General features: G+C 36.6%; 1 protein-coding gene across 1 annotated transcript in view; it reads left to right on the forward strand.

The window, feature by feature from the left end:
- The first annotated feature begins 895 nt into the window (after positions 1–895).
- The window catches only part of LOC142337095 (arylacetamide deacetylase-like), a 53,745-nt gene continuing 38,893 nt past the window's right edge, over positions 896–15,747 (forward strand). Inside the window, exon 1 of the mRNA XM_075386173.1 lies at positions 896–1,411. Within this exon, the coding sequence (XP_075242288.1) occupies positions 1,253–1,411 (159 nt within the window). The 5' untranslated portion in view covers positions 896–1,252. The remainder of the gene's footprint in view (positions 1,412–15,747) is intronic.

The raw sequence follows: 15,747 nt of genomic DNA on the forward strand, positions 1-15,747 counted from the left end.
TCGTATTGATCACTGATTCCAAGGCTGGCTCCATTTGGTTCAAATTTCTGCACTGAATAATTTTCGATGACTTCACCATAAAGCAGGTTCGCTACAAAACCGTCGCCCATAGGAGGGTCTTCCTTTTTTCCCAAACCTACAGTTTTCAGCTAGTTCTTTTAAGCTTTCAAAAACACTTTCAACAGAGTCGCCTGTCTGTTATTTTCTCATCAATGATTGATAACGATCAAAGATAATTCGCTCTTTAACGAATGCTTCATCCATTGCAGCCCACATTTCCTTTAGCTGTGTTGTCAGGAAGAAAATCCAATTTTGTGTGTGTGTGGTGCGAAAACAGACTTGATATCTGAATAGCGGATATTTGCGTTGCAAAATTATCGGCTGCAGTCGGTGAGAGAAATAATTGTCTTCAATTGAGATTTAGGAGACTAGAGTTTCTGATGATTTAGACGACCTGTCACAAACACATAAATTGAAGAAAGTGAATTAACAAGGAAAATAAGTGTTCAGCAAAATGATTACCTTCAGAGATGTATGACTAAATATACATATCGAACGTTCAAATGGCGAACAAACGCAACATGAACCGATTATACTGCATTTATGGGGCGATTATGACTTCTAAAACAATATGGCTTCCCGTATAGAATTTCTTCAACGATCTAGTTAGATATTCGAACTACTGGAGGTCTGACACACGCTTATTGTTTGGTACACCGTATTAACCCAAAACCATTTTATTACTGCCTCTAAAGTGCACAAGGAGAAATCCCACTTCAAACACGCAAACTTTCTTTGAGTGAGCTAATCATCATAACTTTTACCGCCAAACAGTCATAACTCGGCAAAACTATGTCAATTAATGTTTGTCATCCTTGAAATCAAAGCTCCGATCATACCGATAAGTTCTGCATGCAGACTGGTGCCGTTATGACCTACCATCTACTGCATCATCCTGTGGAGATACCAGTTATACATCTTCCATATTCTCTGACCTCTATCTTTTTATAAGATTCAACTATTATAATTATCCCAACTTATTACCATCTTCGGTGAAACGTTCTGAGAGCATCGAAAAACTGCTTGATTATTCTAATAAAAGATATTCGAGAAACTGTTAACTATGTTTATTCTCAAACATAATACAACAATAATTTACTTATAGTGTTACTTAAACATTTGCTTCAACAAATCACACAAAGCAAAAACAATTTCAACGTTACTTAAGCGCAGTCGAGTTTTACATCTCAGAATGACTTCTTTTGCTCGATTCTGTATTTGCCTGTTGAGTATTATTGTAGCTCTTTTTGCATGTGCAATGTATCAACACTGCATCACAGATGATAGACTGGACCTACCATTTGTGTACACTCATGTGTTGAACCCTTTCAAACGAGTTCTGCCAAAAGTTGTAAGTTTAAAACATTCTGACTTTCATCCCATTGTTACTTCTAACAAAAATTTTTTCATCGTTTCGAGGTCGCAAGCTTCACAACAAAATTGCACAGACTTCAGGTTTAGTGAAATTATAGGAAATTTATGTAGACAAAACCAGCAAAGGACAGTGTATTCGAAATCACAGATGAAGAATCAAGCGTTTCAGCAGCAGCGCCCATTGATAGGTGTTTGACATTTCTTTCCTGACCGAAAGACGCAAAATAGCATCGGGCCGTCAGAAACTGGAAAATAATCCACTTCGGTTTTAAAAAAATGCATCTAGTAGGAACATTTAAAAGTTAGTTCGTAGGAAAGGAGTGCCTAAGCGGCACTGTGTTAAAGAACACCATAAAAACAGCTCAGTTTCTATGTAAACAGCAAGGACTGAAACTGATAAGAATGGTAAAAAAAACGAAAGACAAAAAATCAATATTTAACGTTTTTAACAGAGTTTTTAGCAAAAGGGGCATCTACAGAGGGCAGATTGTTCCATTGAACGTCGAAAAAATAGAGCGAAAATTTCAAGAGTTTAACTTTAGACCTTTTACTTCGAGGGAAATCTTTAGAGTTATTGACAATCTAGACAACAACAAAACACCAGGGCCGGGATACATCATTACTTGGGCATTGAAATCCGAAAAATATGCTATTGGGACACATCTTCAGATTATATTTAACGATTGTATTCAAGAGAAATTTTTTCAACAAATCTTAAGGATGGACACATCACACCAACTTTCAAGAAAGGAGATGTTTCTGTTTTAACTAATTATCGTACAATTTCTGTGACACCAACTTTCGCAAAAGTTTTTGAAAGGCTTTTACTTAATCAGTTAGTAGACTATCTTGAAAAATTTGCGCTCTTGAACAAAAAACAATTCGGTTTCCAACCTCGAAAGTCGACTACTGTTGCTGTGCTTTACCTTGCTGAAAAAATAATAGGAAATATGGATGATAATGACACAGGTGCTGTGTTCTTAGATCTTGCAAAAGCTTTCTATTCAATTTCACATGAGATCTTTCTCAAGAGAACTGAAAATTTCAACCTCTCTCAATCAACAATTTTACTCCTCAAATCTTTTCTCGATACTCGAACACAATGCGTAAAACTGGGTATTGACTTATCAGGTAAAATAACCATTGATTATGGTGTTCTACAAGGAACTGTGTTAGGACCTCTTATTTTTCTATTATATGTGAACGATTTTTCTGAAAAGCTGGAAGGTGAAAATGGTGTTGTTCAATTTGCGGATGACACCAGTGTTATATGCAAATTTGAACGTAATGAAAATATTCCCAAAAAATTGAAAAAATATTAGAACACACAGACAAATACCCAACTCACTTTAAATGCCGATAAAACAGAGATGTTATTCCTTAGAATTTCTACTACTTCGAATCCAGCGTTTTCTTTTAAAGGCAATGTTGTCAAACCAACTCATGCATGTCGTTCTCTGGGAGTAAAAATTGATTCAAACCTAAACTTTGAAAATCACCTGAACTCAGTTTTTAGCAAAATGGCTAATGCAGTTCATTCTTTGTATCTTGTAAGAAATCAAATACTTTTGAAGTAAGAATTGATGTTTTCAAGTCGGTTGTACTCTCTCATCTTACTTTCAGTGGAGCATTTCTTCAAACTCGTACACTGAAAAACATAAACAGCATAAACAGGCAAATTGACTGGGGAATAAAAGTTTTTTATATTCGTCAAAAAGTTGACCACTCCATTGATCTTCTCATTAAGGATCGTATCCTGCCAGCTAAATTGTTTATCTCAAAAGTTAGCCTAATGAAGCTACAAACAGATATAAGACAATGGGAAACATCCGAAAATATTGAAATGTTTACTGGTCGCCATAACGCTAGACAGAACAAGAGAACAAATCAAATTATTATGAAAAAGAAAACGAAAACGAAGTGGAGTAACAAATACTTAATCTTTCAAAAATGGAACAAATTGCCCTCTTCAATGAGAACTTTTAACAGTAAAACTTAATTTTTTAACCGAGTTTTTGCTCGATCAACACAAGAAAGTACCCGTTAATAGACAAATAGGAGCCTTCAAATCCTATTTTTACCTATGAAAACGAACAGCCACAAATTGAAGAATATTATAATAATAGCAATGCTGATTATTTTATTTAACATTTTAGAGCATGTAGATATCTAACCTTAGGGTTATAGTCTGAGTAATTTACATGTTTCAAAAAAAGACTGTTCTGGAAAGACAAAAAGACGCCTTAAAGTCCTAATTTTGATTGCCAATTGCAAAAAAAGTGTTTCGTTATCACCAAAAGGCCATTTCCAAATCACAATGATAATTAATGTGTCACCCCTCTGGAGACGTATATAGCCAGAAAAGGATCGTCAGATTAACAAATCCAGCTCTCTCGGATATTAGTCTAAAGTTGTTGATTGTTGTTTGTTGTCTGATTCAAACAGCCGTTTGAATATGGAATTCAATGCTACTATGCATGATACAAATAGCTTAACATATTTAACGAGCGTTTGAACATATGGTGTAACAAAATTTGCAGAACGATGCAAAACGAACAAAATGCTAAAATGAGGCATTCTTAATGACTGAACAAACCCATTTCAAAACTCAAGGAAACCAAACCTTGATACTATGAACTATGCATCTCAAAAGCCCTCGTCTAGACCTGGAATTGTGAAAAAACCTATTAAATTCAGATGTGGGCAACTAAATTGAACTAAATTACACGGTCGAGGACCCTAGTTAAAGTCCAGGTAAATTCTTTTCATAAGTCCTGCCAAATTCTTCTCATGGCGCGAGTTAAAGTCTTTTTTATAGGCATTTTGAGCCACGCAGGCCTTTTTCATGGTTATCTTCAGTACGCGAGACTAAGTAACAATATTTCTCGTGTAATATTCTTCCGCCAAAAAACCTTTGACAAACGGGACGGTTTAATTTCGTTTTAACTTAATGAAGAGAACAACAAAAATTCTTTAACGATCTAAACGTTTGGTTACCATAGAACAACGGACAGAACAAAAGTTTTTGATCCAATCACCAAAATCAGTTGACTATTATGACCAATGAAGCACAGCCACCTGCAAATAACTCACGGCCGACTAAAAAATATATTTGCCTGTCAATGGGGATTGATAACGTAAAAGCAGATCAAGGAGTTTGAAATGGAAAGGAAAATGTTTGAGCCAGAGGCGCATCGTTGTAACGGTTTTGATTAAAACTTTTCACCTAATCTGGACAACCAGCATGAAGTCCTTGGAGTAAAGGACGCACATCCAGATAACGATCTTGCTACGAGTAATGGAAGTCCATATTCAAATGGATAGAACAAGAAGCAGGGAAGTGTTCTCCTGGCTTGACTAAAAAGGGAAGATGAAAATATATACAAGCATAACCGTTCTATCTAAAAAACCAGAACATGCATACCAACGGTTAGTTAACTTTGACCCCGGGTGGTCACACAAGCCACGATCATTAGGTAAATGTAGTTACTTTTTAACTCACGGTCAAGAGAACGTTAAGCCTTACAAACTCAGTATAAGCAGTCAGCCAAATTTTATTGGATACACTCTTTGGCGACCAGCTCGAACGACTAGAATCGTCAAGTACGTTTGTTGCTACTAGTCATTGATGTAATTGCCCTGCCTCAGAAACAGCCTCATAAAAACGCTATCGAATGGTTAAAAACCATCAGCTATTTCAAATATCGGTTACAGGATGTTCATCTGCGCCCAAGCCTGCCCAGGTTGAGGTGCCATCCGGAAGTGACCCCTGATCAGACCCTCCCAGACCAAAGTATCCTCTGATCAGACTAAAGTGCGCTCGAAACACCGTGTGCGCTCTAAGTGCGCTCGAAACTGTCTCTGATCAGACCTTCCCAGACGGAAAGGACCTCTGATCAGACCATAATCAGAACATTGTCCAGACGATTGTGCGACCATGGCCCAGTTCAAACCCAGACCATTGTCCAGACGATTGTGCGCTCAAAATCACTTCTGATCAGACTATTGTGCGCTCAAAATTACCTCACCGCACGAATTTTGTTATAATATATTCATTTCATACAAAATTATGTTTGCATTATTATATTCATCTAAAAAAGACCATTCTAAAAGTATTATTGCTAAAGAAAAGATAACCCAACTGCTGAGTAAAAAATTATTTAGTATACATTAGTGCATATTTCCAACTCAATGGATAAATTTAGAAAGTTTTTAGACTAAGTAACAATATTTCTCGTGTAATATTCTTCCGCCAAAAAACCTTTGACAAACGGGACGGTTTCATTTCGTTTTAACTTAATGAAGAGAACAACAAAAATTCTTTAACGATCTAAACGTTTGGTTACCATAGAACAACGGACAGAACAAAAGTTTTTGATCCAATCACCAAAATCAGTTGACTATTATGACCAATGAAGCACAACCACCTGCAAATAACTCACGGCCGACTAAAAAATATATTTGCCTGTCAATGGGGATTGATAACGTAAAAGCAGATCAAGGAGTTTGAAATGGAAAGGAAAATGTTTGAGCCAGAGGCGCATCGTTGTAACGGTTTTGATTAAAACTTTTCACCTAATCTGGACAACCAGCATGAAGTCCTTGGAGTAAAGGACGCACATCCAGATAACGATCTTGCTACGAGTAATGGAAGTCCATATTCAAATGGATAGAACAAGAAGCAGGGAAGTGTTCTCCTGGCTTGACTAAAAAGGGAAGATGAAAATATATACAAGCATAACCGTTCTATCTAAAAAACCAGAACATGCATACCAACGGTTAGTTAACTTTGACCCCGGGTGGTCACACAAGCCACGATCATTAGGTAAATGTAGTTACTTTTTAACTCACGGTCAAGAGAACGTTAAGCCTTACAAACTCAGTATAAGCAGTCAGCCAAATTTTATTGGATACACTCTTTGGCGACCAGCTCGAACGACTAGAATCGTCAAGTACGTTTGTTGCTACTAGTCATTGATGTAATTGCCCTGCCTCAGAAACAGCCTCATAAAAACGCTATCGAATGGTTAAAAACCATCAGCTATTTCAAATATCGGTTACAGGATGTTCATCTGCGCCCAAGCCTGCCCAGGTTGAGGTGCCATCCGGAAGTGACCCCTGATCAGACCCTCCCAGACCAAAGTATCCTCTGATCAGACTAAAGTGCGCTCGAAACACCGTGTGCGCTCTAAGTGCGCTCGAAACTGTCTCTGATCAGACCTTCCCAGACGGAAAGGACCTCTGATCAGACCATAATCAGAACATTGTCCAGACGATTGTGCGACCATGGCCCAGTTCAAACCCAGACCATTGTCCAGACGATTGTGCGCTCAAAATCACTTCTGATCAGACTATTGTGCGCTCAAAATTACCTCACCGCACGAATTTTGTTATAATATATTCATTTCATACAAAATTATGTTTGCATTATTATATTCATCTAAAAAAGACCATTCTAAAAGTATTATTGCTAAAGAAAAGATAACCCAACTGCTGAGTAAAAAATTATTTAGTATACATTAGTGCATATTTCCAACTCAATGGATAAATTTAGAAAGTTTTTAGACTAAGTAACAATATTTCTCGTGTAATATTCTTCCGCCAAAAAACTTTTGACAAACGGGACGGTTTCATTTCGTTTTAACTTAATGAAGAGAACAACAAAAATTCTTTAACGATCTAAACGTTTGGTTACCATAGAACAACGGACAGAACAAAAGTTTTTGATCCAATCACCAAAATCAGTTGACTATTATGACCAATGAAGCACAACCACCTGCAAATAACTCACGGCCGACTAAAAAATATATTTGCCTGTCAATGGGGATTGATAACGTAAAAGCAGATCAAGGAGTTTGAAATGGAAAGGAAAATGTTTGAGCCAGAGGCGCATCGTTGTAACGGTTTTGATTAAAACTTTTCACCTAATCTGGACAACGAGCATGAAGTCCTTGGAGTAAAGGACGCACATCCAGATAACGATCTTGCTACGAGTAATGGAAGTCCATATTCAAATGGATAGAACAAGAAGCAGGGAAGTGTTCTCCTGGCTTGACTAAAAAGGGAAGATGAAAATATATACAAGCATAACCGTTCTATCTAAAAAACCAGAACATGCATACCAACGGTTAGTTAACTTTGACCCCGGGTGGTCACACAAGCCACGATCATTAGGTAAATGTAGTTACTTTTTAACTCACGGTCAAGAGAACGTTAAGCCTTACAAACTCAGTATAAGCAGTCAGCCAAATTTTATTGGATACACTCTTTGGCGACCAGCTCGAACGACTAGAATCGTCAAGTACGTTTGTTGCTACTAGTCATTGATGTAATTGCCCTGCCTCAGAAACAGCCTCATAAAAACGCTATCGAATGGTTAAAAACCATCAGCTATTTCAAATATCGGTTACAGGATGTTCATCTGCGCCCAAGCCTGCCCAGGTTGAGGTGCCATCCGGAAGTGACCCCTGATCAGACCCTCCTAGACCAAAGTATCCTCTGATCAGACTAAAGTGCGCTCGAAACACCGTGTGCGCTCTCAGTGCGCTCGAAACTGTCTCTGATCAGACCTTCCCAGACGGAAAGGACCATAATCAGACCATTGTCCAGACGATTGTGCGACCATGGCCCAGTTCAAACCCAGACCATTGTCCAGACGATTGTGCGCTCAAAATCACTTCTGATCAGACTATTGTGCGCTCAAAATCACCTCACCGCACGAATTTTGTTATAATATATTCATTTCATACAAATTTATGTTTGCATTATTATATTCATCTAAAAAAGACCATTCTAAAAGTATTATTGCTAAAGAAAAGATAACCCAACTGCTGAGTAAAAAATTATTTAGTAAACATTAGTGCATATTTCCAACTCAATGGATAAATTTAGACAGTTTTGCATATAAAACATCGTATTCTACAGTTAAACAAGGATTCCTTGTAAGGGGACTGACTTGTTCAATCAGTCGGACCCCTTAAGTTCTGATCAAAGACATCAGACTCTAGATCTGTCTGTGATCAGAATGCTGCTTTTTGTTGCCTCTTGACAGAGCCGACATCTCTCTTAAAAAAACAAAAAATCAAAAAAAATCCGCGCGAAATGGTCGATCAGACTAATGTGCGCTTGAATCCACCTCTGATCAGACCATTCCCATCCTGAAGTGACTTCTGATCATACCATCTCCAGTCCGAAGTGACCTCTGATCATACCATCCCCAGACCGAAGTGACGTCTGATCATACCATCCCCAGACCGAAGTGACCTCTGATCATACCATCCCCAGACCGAAGTGACCTCTGATCATACTATTGTGCGCTGGAACCAAATCCCAGACCCTGTAATTTTGGTCTGGGAACACACCGTGTGCTTTGGAGTTGGTCTGATCAGAGGTCACTTCCGGATGGCACCTCAACCTGGGTGGTCACCAATGGAACTCAAATTTAGCCGCTCACATCTGACTGTTGATTTTTAACTTGCGACGCTCACTAAACAATACCACAGTGAGCAAAAAACCCACGCTTCACCTGCTTCAAAAATAGCTCAACAACGATAAGCAATTTTGTAAACATCTTGGAATAATGCAAACTTAAATGAGATTTGTAATGACGCGCAACGTTTCACACAGAAAAACTGCCGCAACGATCCAAGAATGGCCTCTAAATGTCAAAAAGATTTGATGGTTTTTGCAGATGATTGCCAGAATGATAGACCGGATCTCATTTTGCTTTAAACATGCTTTACAAAATTGCAGTTGTGCTCTAAAGTCATCGAATTTGAAGCTGTCCAATAAGCAACAAATTGAATATCACTTCGTGGTATGCCGCAGTCCTAAGCAACGCTTGTGTTCTGGGTGTCTCGAAAATGGATATGCAAAAAAAAGATTACGCAATCAACGCTCATTGTTACACTTGGTTGTATCAAAAACAACAACCTCAACACAGGAAACCAAGCGAACAAGTCTAATCACGCAGTGATTGTAAGTGCAGCAACAATGAATCAAGGCAACACAGTTATAAGTTTCCCTTAATTAGTTCCTGTGTTACGTCAGAGCGTTTGAAAGAAACCTAAAACTTTGTTCTCCCAATAGTGGATCAACTGTATCTAACGTTTCTTTCAAGTCCACGTAACTAATATTAAATTCAAAATGGCTAGCATACACGGATCAAAAGATTTGAGAAGAAAAATATTCATGTCAAAAAACGGTCTACATTTAATGTTTCAATCCCATGAAGCATTTGTACACTTCTCAACGTCATAGGAAGATACGAACAATGACTACTGCGAGCTGAAACAACGTTTCCTTTTGAAGGTTTCATACTAAACGGATAATTTAATTTGATGGCAGTTGCAACGTTTTTGGGGTCAAGATGCAGTTTAGAAGGGCAAAAAAATTTCAGCTAAGAGATAGAAAAACAAAATGAAACATTAGTTGTCCCAGTGAATATGGGGCGGTCTTTCGTTGGTCCCATGACAACCAAAATGTTTGCCGCTTCGCCAGCAAAATTGTGAAAATAACTAAGAGTACCCTAACTTTTCAACATGGAAAACTATGCAAAGACGGAAATGAAGACCGAAAAGATACTGGAGTGTACGACAAAGTTTACAGCTAAATGATACAAATTGAAAATGCTTTGAATTGTAGCAGAAGGAAAGCTACAAAACAACCATAATTATGCTTTGAATAAGCCTACTCATTTGATCGAAGACTACAAAGGGACCCAAACGTTAGAAGTGTGTATCAACAGTAACCAGAAGTAGAAGTTTAGGAAAGATTCGCAATTATAATGAACGGATCAAAAGTAAAAGACAATTTTGGGAAAAAAGTGTTAGTAACAGCGTTCGGTGGTGTAACCCAAACAACCCGTAAATGTCCAATGTGTTAGCATTTCTGCATCAAAATATAGAAAAATATGCCTGAACAACAAGCAAATAGCAGAACCTGATTTACTGCATTGTTTCTTTTGAACAACATTCAGATTTTGCGAGGACAAAAAGACACGACCGCCGCAACACAACGCATGTTGAGGTTGAACCCAAACGTAGCATTTTGCAGTGCCTGGACAAACAGCAAGTGTTTCTAACGGTATTCTATCAAGTGTGCAGCGGTACCAACAAAGAATTCTAAACCCCAAAAACCCAGAGGGAGATACTCTAACTAATATCCGCAGCGTTTGATACAATCAGATTTTTGATCCTTTCGTTGTTTACGTGGTACGACTTCTGAAAAGCATGAGGACGACGAATGCAGTGAAGGAGATAACTGAATTTCATGTCACTGCTGACGCATCTGATGTCATGATGAGAACTCTGGCCTAATTAACTTTACAGCCACAGTACTACTTAGCCGAATTAGTTTTAGTGAGGTTGTCAGGGAACGTGAGATGATGATCTACAATTGCAGTTATTGGACAGACTAAACCACGGTAGTGCAAAGAATACATAGCTGGCACATCAAATAAGAGGGATTTTTGGACAATTGAGGTTGCTGAATAATTAAAGGGAAGTGAGTTGCTAACTAGGCTGGCTTGGTTGAAGCAAGCAGCTTCAGATGAAGAGAAAAGACTGGCATTTGTGTTTACTAAGCAAAAAGAGGAAAAGGAACACATGTTTCAGTGCGAAAGAACTATCAACTTCAACCGACTGGTTATTACAATGCATCTTGTGAACAACAAGAGACCAGCATTAAGGTTAATTGACAGTGAAGAAAAAACGCACAGTGAATTATCTTTACGTTACAATATAAAGAAGGGTTTGTAGAAGAAGTGGAATACATAAAAACCGAAAAAGAAGTGCGAAAAAGCAGCCACATGGAAAAACGCTTAAAAGGGGGACTAAAACAGCAACACATTACGCAATTAACAATAATGCCACAGAAAAGAGTTCAATTTCTATATTCAGCAAAATTTTTGAGAACACAAACTGACTTGAGCCTTAAAACGTGTTAGCGTGTCTTGTTACTCTACTTAATTTTCAGCAGTAAATGTTTATTATGTCTTGCATTGAGAAATTTTCTTTGGTATTAAATTATTTGTTAATTCCACTGTTATTCTCCCAGCTTCTCGTTTTTCAATTCGTGAGTACAGAGATCAAAATCCAACCTAAATTTAATTTAAAAAATTTCTGCATAAGTTTTTCTGTGGCATATATCCTCTCATTTCCCTATCAGACTGAACTTGTATGTACAAAGATTCCCCAATGCGTGATCTGGATCAGATTCATTCCAATTTGATATTGAAAAACTAAGCTTAACAGATATTTAAAGATCTAGCTTGTAGAGCAATTTTAAAATAATATAGCGTAATTAGTATTAGTGAGGTTGTCAGGGAACGTGAGATGAAGATCTACAAATGCAGTTAGTGGTCAGACTAAACCACGGTAGTGCAAAGATTACATAGTTTGCACAGCAAATAACAAGGATTTTTGGGCAAATGAGGTTGCTGAATATTTAAAGGGAAGTGAGTTGCTAACTAGGCTGGCTTGGTTGAAGCAAGCAGCTTCATATGAAGAGAAAAGACTGGCATTTGTGTTTACTAAGCAGAATGAGGAAAAATAAAACATGTTTCTGTGCGAAAGAACTATCAACTTCAACCCACTGGTTTTTACAATGCATCTTGTGAACAACAAGAGACCAGCATTAAGGTTAATTGACAGTGAAGAAAAAACGCACAGTGAATTATCTTTACGTTACAATATAGAGAAAGGTTTGTAGAAGAAGTGGAATACATAAAAGCCGAAAAAGAAGTGCGAAAAAGTAGCCACATGGAAAAACGCTTAAAAGGGGGACTAAAACAGCAACAAATTACGCACTTAACAATATTGCCACAGAAAAGAGTTCAATTTCTATACTCAGCAAAATTAATGAGAAAACAAACTGACTTGAGCCCTAAAACGTGTTAGCGTGTCTTGTGACTCTACTTAATTCTCAGCAGTAAATGTTTATTATGTCTTGCATTGAAAATTTTCTTGAGTATTAAATTATTTGTTAATTCAACTGTTATTCTCCCAGCTTCCCGTTTTTCAGTTCGTGAGTACAGAGATCAAAATCCAACCTAAATTTAATTAAAAATATTTCTGCATAAGTTTTTCTGTGGCATATATCCTCTCATTACCCTATCAGACTGAACTTGTATGTACAAAGATTCCCCAATGCGTGATCTAGATCAGATTCATTACAATTTGATATTGAAAAACTAAGCTTAACAGATATTTAAAGATCTAGCTTGTAGTGCACCTTTAAAATAATATAGCGTAATTAGTATTAGTGACGTTGTGAGGGAACGTGAGATGAAGATCTACAAATGCAGTTATTGGTCAGACTAAACCACGTAAGTGCAAAGAATACATAGCTTGCACAGCAAATAACAAGGATTTTTGGGCAATCGAGGTTGCTGAATATTTAAAGGGAAGTGAGTTGCTAACTAGGCTGGCTTGGTTGAAGCAGGCAGCTTCATATGAAGAGAAAAGACTGGCATTAGTATTTACTAAGCAGAATGAGGAAAAATAAAACATGTTTCAGTGCGAAAGAACTATCAACTTCAACCCACTGGTTTTTACAATGCATCTTGTGAACAACAAGAGACCAGCATTAAGGTTAATTGACAGTGAAGAAAAAACGCACAGTGAATTATCTTTACGTTACAATATAAAGAAAGGTTTGTAGAAGAAGTGGAATACATAAAAGCCGAAAAAGAAGTGCGAAAAAGTAGCCACATGGAAAAACGCTTAAAAGGGGGACTAAAACAGCAACAAATTACGCACTTAACAATATTGCCACAGAAAAGAGTTCAATTTCTATACTCAGCAAAATTAATGAGAAAACAAACTGACTTGAGCCCTAAAACGTGTTAGCGTGTCTTGTGACTCTACTTAATTCTCAGCAGTAAATGTTTATTATGTCTTGCATTGAAAATTTTTCTTGGGTATTAAATTATTTGTTAATTCAACTGTTATTCTCCCAGCTTCTCGTTTTTTAATTCGTGAGTACAGAGATCAAAATCCAACCTAAATTTAATTAAAAATATTTCCGCATAAGTTTTTCTGTGGCATATATCCTCTCATTTCCCTATCAGACTGAACTTGTATGTACAAAGAATCCCCATTGCGTGATCTGGATCAGATTCATTCCAATTTGATATTGAAAAACTAAGCTTAACAGATATTTAAAGATCTAGCTTGTAGTGCACCTTTAAAATAATATAGCGGATATGTAGTTTACAAAAGCGAATTGCAAAAACCTAATATGGGAACAGATTTGTAACCGCTGAAACGAACTGGGTCGTATAAAGTAAACTGATCGTGTCATAATGTTGAAGAGCAGCAATTACAAAATTCTAAAAATCATTTTAAGACAATTCAGCTTTTCATCCCTCAGTTCTGAAGCACCTGATTGAAGCTGTGAAGCAAAGACAAGCCAGGCAGTTTTCCCGATTCAATCAATACAATCTCATCAATTAGAACTTGGTTTGATGAGTTCTATGCAAAACAAATTGAATGAATTGGAAAACATCTGGCTGTTAATTGTGTGCGGCAACTGATAGTGAAAAACTTCAGTCATAACAGCTTATCATCACCAGGCGTTAAATCAGGGTGCAAATGAATCAGGGTGGAGAATCAAAGTGGTGAATCATAAAAAAATATTTGGATATGGACTCGTATTCTGGACATAGTTTTGGTCTGACACGCCCAAACTTTGATCTTTCGATATGACTAGAATTTTTTTCTTGCTCTGTCTGGCGCATGAACAAATTTCAGTTGTCAATAAGGTCTATTTGCTGATATGGATAAGTTTTTGAATCTCCTCTTGTGGATAAGTCTTTAGTGGAGAGGTAATATTAGTATAACTATAATCAGAGTTCAAACTATATTTATCGATCGATGGAAGCCGAAATTAAGCCCAAGGCTGGAGGAGAGGTGTGCTGAATTGACCACTTTCAAAAGCGACAGTTGATTAATAATCAACAACATAGTATTAGTCAACACATTAATCAACAACTACCCTATCAACATCATAGTGTGGGCGATTTAGCAACTTTATGAATTCGAAGAAATGTTTTACTGTTCTTAGAATTGATGTTTTGCAGAGTCTGTTCAGTAAAAAAAAATTAACATTGTTAATTTCCTCTGGTACACATAAGAATAAAATGCAAATGGTAAAAGAGGCAATGTGAAGTTAAGAATATAACATTATGTAAAATTATAAAATTATTAAATTACTTAACTAAAATTTTGACCTTACATTAGTAAATAATGGCCTAAAAAGCGAGCATAAAATGTTCTCACAATTTTATATGTACATCAAGAAGATTAAAAAACTAAAATTAAAATCTAATGCTCTCAATGTTATCTTTCATATCAGTTACTTTTGAGTCCTTCAAAAATTCTTTCCAAAAAAATTCTTTCAGTTCCTTTTTTAAGGAAGCTTTGCTTTCGATGTTGTTTTCAGTCTAATATTAGAAGGCAGACTATTATAAATTGGAATTGCTTGTGCAAAAAAATCATCAATTAAAAACTTATTGTGCTTTCTTATATCGAAAGTTATTTTTTTGACCTGTCATGATGTTTTATTCTCATGGTAGAGAGAGGTTCAATTTTATATGCTGGAAGATCGTTGCCGGGTAAGCGAAGAAAATGTTTTGAGCAATGATATTCCAAGAGAAAAGAGCCTGGTAATATTTCGTTGCGAAGTTTGAGATCTCTGGACCGATCGTATTTTTTCCTATTAAAAATAGTTTTTCTTCCCCAATTCAATTGTTTTTCTTAAGTTGTGAGTAATGAATTTTGGAACCCTATCAAAAATAAAGCGGAATTATGAAGACGACTTTTTACTAATGCATTAAGTAACAAGATGTTTGTTTTCTCTGGTAAACTTTTTAATGTATTCAAAACTTTAATTCCACAAGCCATTCTCTGAAGAATTGTTTCACTTGTCCATCAAATTTTAGTTTGCTATAAATAATTACGCCAAGATACTTCACACTATTTGATTCTGCTATTTTTTCTTTGTCGACATTCAGAACAGTATTTGTTAACCTCTTCCTGGTGCTGAACACAATATATTCTGTTTTTTGTTTATTCACTACTAACTGGGAGTTTGCAAAAAAATCGATAATTTTTGAGATTTTATATTCAAGTTTTGTTTTTGACGAAATTTCATCAGTGTCGGATGTTAAAAGAAAAAAGTCGTCTGCATACTGGACGACCGTGCATATCTTTTCTACAATCTTTGCTAAATCGTTGACGTAAATTTTAAATAATAGAGGTCCTAAAATAGTAACTTGTTGAACTCCTCTTCTCAAATTTATCCAATCTGACT

This window comes from Convolutriloba macropyga, chromosome 3 (genome assembly GCF_964194025.1).
Source record: "Convolutriloba macropyga chromosome 3, txConMacr16.3, whole genome shotgun sequence".
Lineage (NCBI taxonomy): Eukaryota > Metazoa > Xenacoelomorpha > Acoela > Convolutidae > Convolutriloba > Convolutriloba macropyga.